The sequence below is a fragment of the Leptodactylus fuscus genome, chromosome 3 (assembly GCF_031893055.1).
Source record: "Leptodactylus fuscus isolate aLepFus1 chromosome 3, aLepFus1.hap2, whole genome shotgun sequence".
Lineage (NCBI taxonomy): Eukaryota > Metazoa > Chordata > Amphibia > Anura > Leptodactylidae > Leptodactylus > Leptodactylus fuscus.
Window position 1 is genome coordinate 225,166,859 of NC_134267.1, and position 12,832 is coordinate 225,179,690.

Sequence of the window (12,832 nt, forward strand, 5' to 3'; positions counted from 1 at the left end):
TGAAGGGGGCGCCTTACGCACGCCCAGAACACGATGAATTCGATCAATGTTAATCACCGTGTCCCGTGGACGGTCCAAGACCGTATTGAAAACAGTAGTGGTGACCTCACAGAGCTCAGCAGCCTGGATAGAGTACGGGATGCCCCTCAGCTTGATGTTGTTTCTGCGCCCTCTGTTCTCCTGGTCATCGACTTGCAGCAAAACACGGCGGTTAAACAAGCGTTGGGTGGTCAAAGATTGCTCCCCAGTAGCCAAGCGATGATCCAAGTCAGCCGTCACCTGCTGCTGAGCGGCGACCTGCGTCGTTAGTGACTGGATCTCAGTTTTGAATTCCGCAACAATCCTCTCCTGCCGCTCCTCGACCCTCTGGACCTGTGGGTGGCCTTGTTTCTACAGTATTGTTAGTCTTAGTGTGTTATACTTATATATAATGTGCCTTGTTTTACATGTTTTTGTATCAATAAAACTATATTTTTAGAAATATTATAACGGTGAATGTCTTAATTACCTGGACTTTCCAGTCCTCTCTGTTTGTCTCAAAAGAATGCAACAAAATCTGCAACAAAAAAGCAGCGTTTCTGCAACGTGGGGCTTCAGCCTTAGAATGTTTTCTCTTTTCTACCCATAGGAAGATAAAGACGTGTCATTGCATGCTACATGGAAAGAAAACTGGTCGCAATCAGACTACAATAATATTTGTGGATAGTGGGTGGAACAGTTTTGGAAATTGCCACGTGTCCAATTGCTACGTGTGACTGTAAAATGCTACGGTTTGCACCATGTGGGGCCCCGGTCTAAAGGGTTGTTCCTATGATCATAACCATATGTATATTTGTAAAAAATAAAAAGCTAAACATTTTTGTAAGTAAATAATTACATTTTTTGAGTTTAAGGCCGGGACCCCATATGGTGTTTTACAGTCACTGCATAGTAGATCCCATCCACACAATACGGAAGAATACACGCAGTCGACACAATGCAATTTCCAAAACTATTGCTGTTTTGGTTCAACATTTGATGTTGTTGATACCCCCGACATGACCCCGAAGGTCCAATCACATTATGTTATAGACCAGTCTGCCCATGTGTAGTGTGTCCATGTTCTGAGGGAACAGACTAAGCTTTTTTGAGTCTATATGAGTAGTATAGACGCGTGCAGCTTCTTGTTCCTGATGCCAGCCCAGAGGGCATCCGGGTGTCATCGCAGGTAACAAGAGGTAGGAGTTGTTGGTTTTACACCTTTCATTTGCATATGAATTATCAATATCATTACATCGGTAGGGACACTGATCCACAACCCTCCGATGAAGACTGTGAACCATACACTGGAGTATTAGACTGTGCCCTGCCGCTGCCAAGTAGTTTTTGGTAAGTAGTTTTTATCGGATTGTGATCTTGATATTTGTGCTCTGAATTTCTGAGAAATTTGAATTTTTTTGTATGATGAATTGATGTTTTTGGAATAAATTTTTTCCTATTTATTTCCACCATATTGTTATTCTTATCCTTTTTTAGTTATTGATCGCTCCTGTCCAACATTGGCTTTTACTTTTCCAGCTGTGCTTTTGGATTATGCCTAAGTGATCCATTGACTTAGCTAGCCCATGGCACTAGCCCTCCCTAACTAATTGACTCAGCCCTGTTTTCAAAAGACTACCAAACACCCCCCTATGCAATAGCAAAAAAATATATATATATGATGGGGCCCATCAGATATCCATTGTTATAACTGAACCCATCAGATAAAAAAGTCAGACTTGCAGAACTTTTTCATCCAGTAATTTTTGATGGTCACTTTGGCAGGGTCTTCAAATGGAGAATTCAACCCAGCCTTATTCTGGCTGCAAAAGCCTCACCAAAAACTGCACTGCGTAATTATGGTCTTAGATTTTATCAATAGGTAATATATATATATAGCATCGTTGCGACATAGTAAAATATATGCAAGGCGGGGAAAGGGTGTGGAGGCAACAAAGAGAGAGGATTTGGAATAATAATGTTCTCTCCTTTCTCGTCTTATGAAGACACAAACATGTCATTGCACGCTAGATGGAAAAAAACTGGCAGTGATCAGACGGCATTAATAGTCATAGAATTCATAGTCACATTACATAGATAGTGCGTGGAAAAATCCATCAAGATCAATGGTTTTAAATCAGAATTTAAATCAGAATTTAAAACAAGATCAATGGTTTTATACTTAAAAAGAGATGAGCGAACGACGTTCGATCGAATATCAGACTGTTTGAGGTATTTGATCCCAATCGAATACCACGCGGCAAACGCAGTAAAAATTTGTATCCCCTCCCACCTTCCCTGGCGCTTTTTTTGCACCAATAACTGTGCAGGGGAGGTGGGACAGGAACTACGACTACGGAGGCAGTGGAAAAAAATTGGAAAAAGCCATTGGCTGCCGAATTCAGGTGACCTCAGATTTATAAGAACAGTCGCCGCCTTCTCCATCTCATTTTGCAGCTTGGTGAGAGATAGGGATAGACGTGCTGCTGAGGGCTAGAGAGGGATTAGCTTCTGCTAGGCAGGAAATATGAAGAACAACAACAGCTCTTTTCAGAGCTATACTGCAGGGAGAGAGTCGATATATGCTCAATCCAGCTATCCACGCTGTGTACCCCCAAAACCTAACCAGGATACACAGCAATTGTCAGGCTATACAGTGTGCAGAGTGTGGAGAGTGAGAATTCCAGTGGGGGCAGCGGTAGAGTAGAGCATTCCGGTAGAGAGGAGGGCCAGTCGCATTAATGATTGCCACAAGCAACTGGTGCAGAATATGATGGAGATGTTTCCATCGACTCTCGTTGGCGGCAGAGAGGAGAGACAGTGCCTCTGTTATGCTGCCCTCTATGGGAAGCACAGTCTCCCTGTTTACCTGAAAAGGTGGTCTCTCCCTAAGGATGGACGTTATCCCCATAATCTGGTCTCTCAGCCTCTCACTTCTACCAACTCAGTTCTCTCTAGGCTGCACTGATGAAGTCCAAAGAGACAGAAACTGTGCCGTCCGTAGCTGAGAAATTGATTTGGTTATAACCCCGCATTATGCAGTAAAGACTTCTGGGAAAGTCGGGCAGTTCAGGGTGCTTCCCATAGAGGGCAGTATAACAGAGGCACTGTCTCCCTATATAATATGTATTCCAATAATATAAATGATATATGATCTCTGTTCAGGCGCCATGGAATCCATCAGTAATAGTATCAAGCAACTTTCATCGGACCTTATGACTGAGATAATGAAGACCAATAGTGGCAAAAACATTGTAATATCACCAGTAGGTATCTATTCTGCCTTGTCTAGTCTGCGGCTGGGATCGGGAGGAGACACGGCCAAGCAAATCGAGGAGGTAAGGAAACCTTTCTTAGCAGTCACCTTATTGCTGGTAAAATGTGCAGTATATAATAGAGACCATCAGTGCTTCAATACAAAAAAGTGTCATTGAGATTCCCCCCTTCCCCTCCTTCACATGCACTTTATAGCATTGCTGTGCTAATGGGCACTCTCAGAAATCTCCTCACATTCTCTTAAACGACCTTTCACCATGTCCACCAATTCAAGCCCTTAGCGTCTGTTCATAGGCTCCGCTCCATTGATTCTAGTGCAATTAGAATTTTCTCTCTAGCCCGCACCAGTTCTGAGCAGCAAGTGCAGTTAGTTTTGGTGCCTGATGTGCTATTTAAACTCTGTAATGTCAGAAGGGTGGTGTCAGGCAGGGGCATGATTCAGAACTCCAATTAGAGTAACACCCCTTGTCTTTTCCTACCTGACCCCGCCCTCCTGACAGTACAGAGCCTTAATAGCACAGGCACCAAAATTATTAGCATTGGTTACTCGGGAATGGTCAGGGCTAGAGAAAAAATTCCAACTATGCCAGAATCTGCGAAGCAGCAGCTATTAAATGGTATAAAGAACAGGACTTGCTGGAGGTGGTGAACGGTCCTCTTTAAACAGCAATTACTGGGCTATTCCAATCTTATTTATCCTGTTTATAGATAACATATCACCAGGTCTGAAGAAGCCCATTGCAATATCATCCGATAGGTGTCTTGTTTATCTGTTGTGTTTCTATAGGTGTCTTACTGTATAGGTAAAGAATGTTGGTAAAATAGTAGCCAAAAGTATTGTTATTATCATTAATTCCATAGTGCTGTACAATATTAGGGGGCGTTCACACTGCTACTGCTGTCCGCCCCGGGGTGTCCGTGGTAAACCCCAGAGAAACCGGACAGCAGATGGCTTGCAAGCGGTCGGCTGTAAAACCCATTCATTTGAATGGACTTCAAAGGTGACCGCCCGTGAGCGTTTTCAGCCTGGTGTCCGTTTTTTTTTCTGCAGACACAAAGTCCTCCATGTAGGATTTTGTGTAAGCACTCATGTTATAATTTACCACTGTTCTTACTATCTAAGCTCTTTACTTGTTCCTTACAGAGTCTGAGATTTAGAGAAATACTTAAGATGTTTAATGCTTCAATTTCAGTTTCTTCACTTACCAGAATCGCAGACGCCACCTACAAATGAGGTATTGTGCCATTCATTTAATATACATGGATACGTTTTCTCTGTACATATAGGTGGGCGACTCATGAAATGCTAGTTGTACCCTCCATTTGCATTAGGGTTATAAGTGTGTACAGTAAATCTATATAACTTACAAATCACATATAGCGGTATGAGGAATATGAAGCTATACAGAGCTGTACAATATGCTGAGAAGCACAAACATAAGAACAGCAATAGGTTATATAGTATATTATCGTGTATTCTCCAAGCCTGGTTGGTGTCAGGATTCCTGTATCCAAACAGAATAAACAAACCTAGAAAGACACTGTCAGTGTAAACTGCATTAGTAGTTCTATTTGTACATGTCTTCAGAGATACTAGCGGATAGTATATGATGTTTTTTACATCATTGTTACTCTATATTGTATCTTTGTGTCGATGACAATAGTCTTGTACTTTTGTGAATGTTCCAGTTTCGTGACCGGTTACACCTATCAAACTCCCCAAAAAGTGGCTCAGAGCTGACCATCGTCAATGCAGTATTTACTCCGCAAGGTGTCCCTTTGTCAAAGGTAAATTTTCAAATCTTAAAGTGTTTTTGCGTCTTGTAATAGTAGAATGCTATGTACTATGTCAGCCTTTATTGAAGGGGCGTTTGACTTTATGGTGGCCCAGGAGTGAGGCCTTGACACTACCCTGACCTTAGCCCAATGGGTTGACTGTTGTACATCGATTAGCAAAGGCACTTGGCAGGTCACCGTTATGGAGTCCTCTTTGAAAGTTCTGCATAGGACATATTTGGTCCCTCTTCGACTTCATCGCTATTTTCCTATTGTCTCACTCCTATTTTTTAGGGTTTGTAATACCTCAGGCCATACCTGGACCTTATTGGCTTGCTATGAGGTCGCTTTTGGACAGTTCTTCCCATTCCAGGCTTCTATCTATATTCTCAACATCAAACCCCCATTCTTGAAGTGTGCTCAATTTAAGCTACTACAATACATTTTGTTGGCTGCCCGAATTCACATTGCCTCTAACTGGAGAAAATCTTCTCTCTCGGTGGCCGAGGTGGCTGGATGGATCGATACTATTATGCTTGATGAGAACATTAATTCCATTCCATCTGATACCCGTCCGACCTTTGATAAGATCTGAACTCCTTGGGTTAATAGATCTCGCATCCCAGGTCTTCCATACTGTCTTGTGGTGTTCATGAGGCGACCTTCTGATTTTGAACATTATTTACATAAATATTAAATCTATATTCTTAAATAAATTCTATAGTTTACCGTGAATTCCGTTCTTATTCAGAATACAGTTATTAATATTGGCTTCTATGTCTCCCATTCCTTCAGGACTATGTGAGCTCCGCACAGGAACTTTATCAGACAACGGTTAAAGCCGTGGATTATCAACATGGTAAAGCGAGTGAAGAAATAAACTCATTGGTGGAAGCAAAGACAGAGGGTACGGTTATATTTATAATACCGCATGCTCCAGGTATAGCAAATGTACTGAAAAGTATACACATTGGGCATCACCATAATCGTACAGACTAGGGATGGCCAAAGCTCACAAAACTCATTTTGTGAATATTTGTGAGTCTCACCTGGAAGTTTTCTTTCGGACTGATCTTGTACCATTATTGTAGTAGGGGGGCTGCCGAGATTGGCTTGTGATTGAGCTTCAGACAAAGGCTTAGCTAGGGGTTCAGCACGGGGAAGGGGGGGATGGTATATATCAGACAATTTAGGTGAATACAGCGAAGTTACATTTACATTCCTCATTTCTTTCATCTGGACAGCCATGACCGCTTCTTCCAGTCTCTGTAAAGTTTGCAGCACAGACATCTTTGGCTCCTCACTTTCCCAGGCACCCCACCCAAAAGGTCCTCACATACACAAACCCCTCATCCTGCTGCTTCCCCAATTATAAAAAATTGTAAAAAAAAAATTATTGGGGTTCCAATACCTGGGACCCCCAGGATCAGCTGTTTGAATGAACCGTGGTACCTGTGTATGTGCCGTGACCCCTTCTCTGTTTACACAGTGTCGTACATCTCATAGCGGCCATGTAATGTAACTACAGTCTGGTCCTATACACGTATATGTGACAAGACTGTAATTACATCACATGGTAACTATAGACAGACAGCGTATGTTATCAACAGCCACCGTAGCCCCTTCATACAGCTGATCAGCGGGGGGGGGGGGGGGGCACTTATCTCGAATTGCCTGCTCTGGCATTTTAGCTCTAAGAGCCGCTTGACACCAAGCTTGCTCAATCCTCCTCAGGTCCACTTGAAGAGAACTCTGCGAAAAATTAGATTTTCTTTTTTCCAGGCATGTTTAAAATTGGCAAACTGCCAATTTGGATTAAAGGGTTTTCCCATCCAGTGTGTCAGCACTGCCTGGAGCAGATCAGATAATATGCAAATGCAGGTACAGAATGGACTCAGGGTTAGCTGTGTGTTTGCACAGAGAGATAGGAGACCTGGCTTTATCAGCCTGCTGCCAAGAGCAGTGTAATATAGTATGTGAACATAAATTCATAACAGTCGTGAAGCCATGTCATTAACCGGGATAAAAAGTAGCCTATATGTTAATCGCGGTTACAAACTATCTATGTGCCAAATTTCATCCAAATCTGTTCAGTTTTTTTTTGCGTGATCAAGTAACAAACACACAAACTTTAACATTTATAATATTAGTAGGATATATATGTGTTATTTATATTATATATGGTTTGTTTTGTTTTTTAATTACAGGCAAAATTAAAAATGTATTTCCTGAAAATTCACTGGACATTTCAGCTTCATTAGTATTAGCGACTGCAACTTATTTTGGAGGTTATTATGCGCAAAAGTTTAATGCGGCAAATACAAAAAATGTTCCATTTTATACAACAAAGGTAAGAAACTGTTTTGTAGAAGTTATGTTTGATATAATAACAGGTTGTTATGTGTAACCAATATCTGACTATACACTATAGATGGAAGTAATGCCAACTTGCTTGATCTTCTCCTCTGCTCTGTTATAGTGACTAATAGTCTAATTGTATCTCATTGAGGTCTATGGGAGCAGTGGCGTAACTAGGAATGGCGGGGCAAACTTTTGACATGCCGTCGCCCCGACCCACGCCGAAGACCCTGACCAACCAACTTCCCCTTGCATTCCTGCACATACTATTATGCCCCATAGTGGCCCCTGTACACAGTATTATCCCCCATAGTGGCCCCTGCACACAGTATTATGCCCCATAGTGGCACCTGCACACAGTATTATGTCCCATAGTGGCCCCTGCAAACAGTATTATGCCCCATAGTGGCACCTGCACACAGTATTATGCCCCACAGTGGCCCCTGTACGCAGTATTATTGTCCCATAGTGGCCCCTGCACACAGTATTATGCCCCATAGTAGCCCCTGCACACAGTATTATACCCCATAGTGGCCCCTGTACACAGTATTATGCCCCATAGTAGCCCCTGCACAAAGTATTATACCCCATAGTGGCCCCTGTATACAGTATTATACCCCATAGTGGCCCCTGCATGCAGTATTATACCCCATAGTGGCCCCTGCACACAGTATTATACCCCATAGTGGCCCCTGTACACAAAATTATACCCCATAGTGGCCCCTGTACACAGTATTATACCCCATAGTGGCCCCTGCGCACACTATTATACCCCATAGTGGCCCCTGTACACAATATTATACCCCATAGTGGTCCCTGCACACAGTATTATGCCCCATAGTGGCCCCTGCACACAGTATTATACCCCATAGTGGCCCCTGCACACAGTATTATACCCCATAGTGGCCCCTGTACAGAGTATTATACCCCATAGTGGCCCCTGCACACAGTATTATACCCCATAGTGGCCCCTGTACACAGTATTATACCCCATAGTGGCCCCTGCACACAGTATTATGCCCCATAGTGGCCCCTGCACACAGTATTATACCCCATAGTGGCCCCTGTACACAGTATTATACCCCATAGTGGCCCCTGCACACAGTATTATGCCCCATAGTGGCCCCTGTACACAGTATTATACCCCATAGTGGCCCCTGCACACAGTATTATGCCCCATAGTGGCCCCTGCACACAGTATTATGCCCCATAGTGGCCCCTGCACACAGTATTATGCCCCATAGTGGCCCCTGCACACAGTATTATACCCCATAGTGGCCCCTGTACACAGTATTATTGTCCCATAGTGGCCCCTGTACCAGCGCCGCACCTCCCATGAGGTGACCTGAAGCGAGCGCTTCAGGCAGCACTATGCCAGGGCCCCAGGGAGGGCGGCATTTTTACTTACCTAAGCCAGTCCAGGACAAGCTGTCCTGGACTGGCTTAGCACCGAGCGGTGGTTTGGGGAGGCCACTGGAGCAGCGCTGCTCCAGCAGCCTCCCCTCACGCTCAGGCAGAGAGCAGGTCATCTCCGTGCCTGCTCTCTGCCTGTGAACGGCGCTAAGCCCCGCCCCCTCTGCTCGGCCACGCCCCCTCCTCCCGGGGGGGGGGCAGCTTTCTGTAGTTCGCCTCGGGCGGTGAAAGGGGAAGGTTCACCCCTCCCCTGTACACAGTATTATTTCCCCTAGTGGCCACTACACACACAGTATTACACACCATAGTGGCCCCTGCACACAGTATTATGCCACATTGTGGACACCCATGTACAATTATTATACTCTAGGGTCTAGAGTAGACCCTAGAGTATAATAATTGGAGACCATGGGGAGGATACAAAAATAAAAAACACTGTTACTTACCTCTCCCAGGCTCCGATGCGGTCCCTGCTGATGTTGGCCATCTTCAATGATGTGACCCGGGGCCTGCCACACATCCAGGCACCCACAGCAGTTCATTTACACTTGAAAAAGAGCATTTGAAGCCGAAACGCGTTGTGTTGTTTTGAACTTTAATAAAGAGGTTTAATATCCATCTATTGGGTGAAGGGTGGTTCCTTTACTTTGGTCCTTTGGCAATTTGATCCGCAGAAGAAGGAGCACAGGAGGCCGTGGGCAGGAACCAGGATCAGTATGTAAGTATGTATGTTACTCCAGCTAGTAATGGCCTATTTAAAAAAAACAAAAAAACGCAGTGGTAGTGGCTGTCGCTGGGCCCTCTAATGTCCGGGACCCTGTGGCACCTGCTACCGCTGCTACACCGGTAGTTATGCCCCTGTATGGGAGAGTTTACACATGTGCTGTTCAGGGACAGTGATAAGCTGTGACATCATCTTTTGTCAGTAGTGGAGGCAATGACGGGTCAGTGGTGTTATCTATAGAGTGATATCTTCTATTGCCCTCATGTCTGTGATGTCAATGAAGTGACTGCATAAAAGGCAACCCCTACAGATCTGGCAATTAGTCAGTCTATTATTAGGCTTGGTGGTCAGAGAGAAAATAGCAAGATATAGCACATTTTTTTAAAATTCAGATAGTGTGACATGTTTAAGAATGAGTCAAAAATTCTTAAACAATATGTTTAAACTCTTCATGATTCATAACTGTTTTCCAACATATCCGTACTACATTTGGTCTGTGATCTTTAGTCAAGTTGTTGTAAGTTGTGTTATCTGCCTTCACTACTTGCCTGACCACTGACTACCCCCGAACTCTGCCTGCCCTGAACTTGGCTTGAACCCAGACAACTGTCTTGTCTTACTGCTTGGAACTTTGCACCAATATACCTGGCCACCTGTCACCTATACTGGGATATATACACACAACTGTACTAAAAAAAACTACTGTACTGTTGTGTAGATGGATACAAAATAAATTTATAGGAAGTTCTTCTACTTCTTGTCCACTCCTGGTTTTGGCTCAAAAAATCCACAGCAAAATCTGCACCAAAAATAGTTGTACTTCCACAAACATAGGGCCTTAGCTGTGTGGAGGAGGTTAGGTCGACATCGGGTCCGCATCCCACTGGGTGCTGCAAATGATGTAAAAAATAAACACATTAAAGCAATGGATTCATTACTTATAAGGTTTTTTTTTTTTGCTCGATTTCTAATGGAAAGCAATTTCTGCACCTGCAGGGAATATGGAAAATTGATTTATTTCTTAGAAAAACATTGGGATATTTTTGCCTTTAGCTATTTTATATTTTTTTTTTATATTTTTATTTGTCATTTCATTTGAAAAAGTTTTTGCATTTGTTTTTAGGATTCGCAAACCTCGGTTGCAATGATGAGCCAAACGGATATCTTTAATGTTGGTGAAGTAAAGGAGATTAATGCCAAAGTGATTGAAATACCCTTTCTAGATAAAGAGCTCAATATGTACATCGCTCTTCCTGATGAATATCGCAGCTTAGACAAGGTGAGAAGGTTCATTATATAAAACATTCTATACACTTCCCATATTGTATGGGGGGGTCAAGGCTATTCTGTCTTTATTAATTATTTTTTACATTTTGCAAATTTCCCAATAACTGGTGCTCATACTGTACATTAAAGGGATATTGTCATTGACACGTCAGAATAGCCTTAAGAAAGGCTATTCTTCTCCTATTCTTCTCCACCGCCGTTCGGTAGAAATCCCGTTTTTTGTCAGTATGCAAATGAGTTCACTCGCAGCACTGGAGGTGGGACTCAGCACTCAAACAGCACTGGGGACGTTCCCAATGCTGCCAGAGAACTCTCCAGCACCGCCTCCATCTTCTTCAGGAACGGCCTCTTCATGCGTCTTCTTCCGGCGCTGGAGGTCAAACTTCTAGGCCTCGGGCAGAGCCGACTGCGCATCCCCACAGGCCACAAGAAAATGGCCGCTTAGTTACTGTGAAGAAGATGGAGGTGGCGCTGGAGAGTTCTCTCGCAGCATTGGGGACGCCCCCAGTGTCAGTGGGTCAGTGTTTAGTTATCCAGATTAGGGATAGGTTCCAGACAGGGCACACTCTTACTAGGGTAGTGACCCTGGGTAGGATTTAGGGTATTGCTAGTCCTGTTCCCTTACATTTAGGGCCTTCTTCTATCCCTTTTTCTCCCTTATCGTGTCATTCCTGCCGCCTAGGCTGGGCTGGTCCCTATCCATACATTTCTGCACTCATCTGGCGCCTCTTCACATCGGACACAGTAAGACCTACTGGTTTTATTTCTAGGACCGCCAAGTCCTGTTATATACATACTGTATTTTAGGAGGACCGTGAGTGTATATACAATTTTTCTAATACCTGACCCAGGCAGGACGCACATTGTTGTTATTAATGTTTATAGTACATGTTTTTTATCTTTGATTATTAAAGGTTACGTTTTAGATGCCATTTTGTTCTTCTTGGATGGTTGTTAGATTTGGATATTGACACGTTACATCCCGGAGAGAGCTCTCTACTTGGTTGGCTGTTGTGAAGGGTTTTCACTCCGCTATTGAAATTATTCTGCGATCGTCCACCACCGTTGTCTTCCGGGGGTATCCAGGTCTTTTTACATGGTTGAGTTCACCAGGGATTTCTTTCTTTCTCAGGATGTAGCAAACTGTAGATTTTGCCCCTCCTAATCTTGTAGCAATTTCTCGGATGGGTTTTTCTTCGGATTGTTTCATGTCACCAACCGATGTGATGTCACTTCCTCAGAAAAAAAGTGGAGCTCTTTATGAAATGGGACTGGTCATGTGACTAACGGATATGATGTCACTTCCAGAAAAAAGGAGGAGGCGCTCTTTGCGAAATGAGACTAATGGTAGTAGGGTCATGTGACCAGTGCATCTTTCTCGCTTACGGAGAGAAGGAGGTAGAGATCTTTGTGAAAGAAAGCGGCCATGTTTTCTAACTCTGGCTAATTCATATTCACGTTCCGCCAGATATATAGTCAGATGTGTCGTGACTTCCTTTCTACGTTGTATCCTCACGTTCATTTCCACGCTCACTATTTCACTACTATTGTAACGCTCATTTATCTCCAATTTTGCTTTAGGTGGAAAATCTAATGAAGCCTGAATCTGTAATGACGTGGACAAACGCTGCGAATATGACCCCAACAAGAGTAGACTTACAAATGCCACGTATGAAGGTGATTGAAGAATATGATTTACGTGGCATCTTAAAGGAACATGGAATGGAGGACGCTTTTAGCCCAGAGAAGGCAGATTTATCTGGTATATCTGACCAAGGCCTACACGTGTCCCACATGATACAGAAGGTTGTCATGGACCTCACTGAGGGAACAGAGGACGCCGCTGTGACTGCTGCAGTCACGGCCCCAGGTTCTCTTCAGACACCCACGAAGTTTATAGTTGACCACCCATTTATGTACATGATCAAAGATATAAGGAGTGGCACAGTAATGATGCAAGGCATTTGTGTTTCTCCATAA

General features: G+C 43.6%; 1 protein-coding gene across 1 annotated transcript; it reads left to right on the forward strand.

Moving 5' to 3' along the window:
• Window positions 1–1,252: 1,252 nt before the first annotated feature.
• LOC142198582 (serpin B3-like) lies at window positions 1,253–12,832 on the forward strand. The gene is made up of 8 exons (XM_075269611.1): window positions 1,253–1,368; window positions 1,804–1,871; window positions 3,184–3,356; window positions 4,984–5,082; window positions 5,866–5,977; window positions 7,278–7,420; window positions 10,689–10,844; window positions 12,434–12,832. Exons 1-8 carry the CDS (start codon window positions 1,253–1,255, stop codon window positions 12,830–12,832), a joined length of 1,266 nt encoding a protein of 421 aa, XP_075125712.1.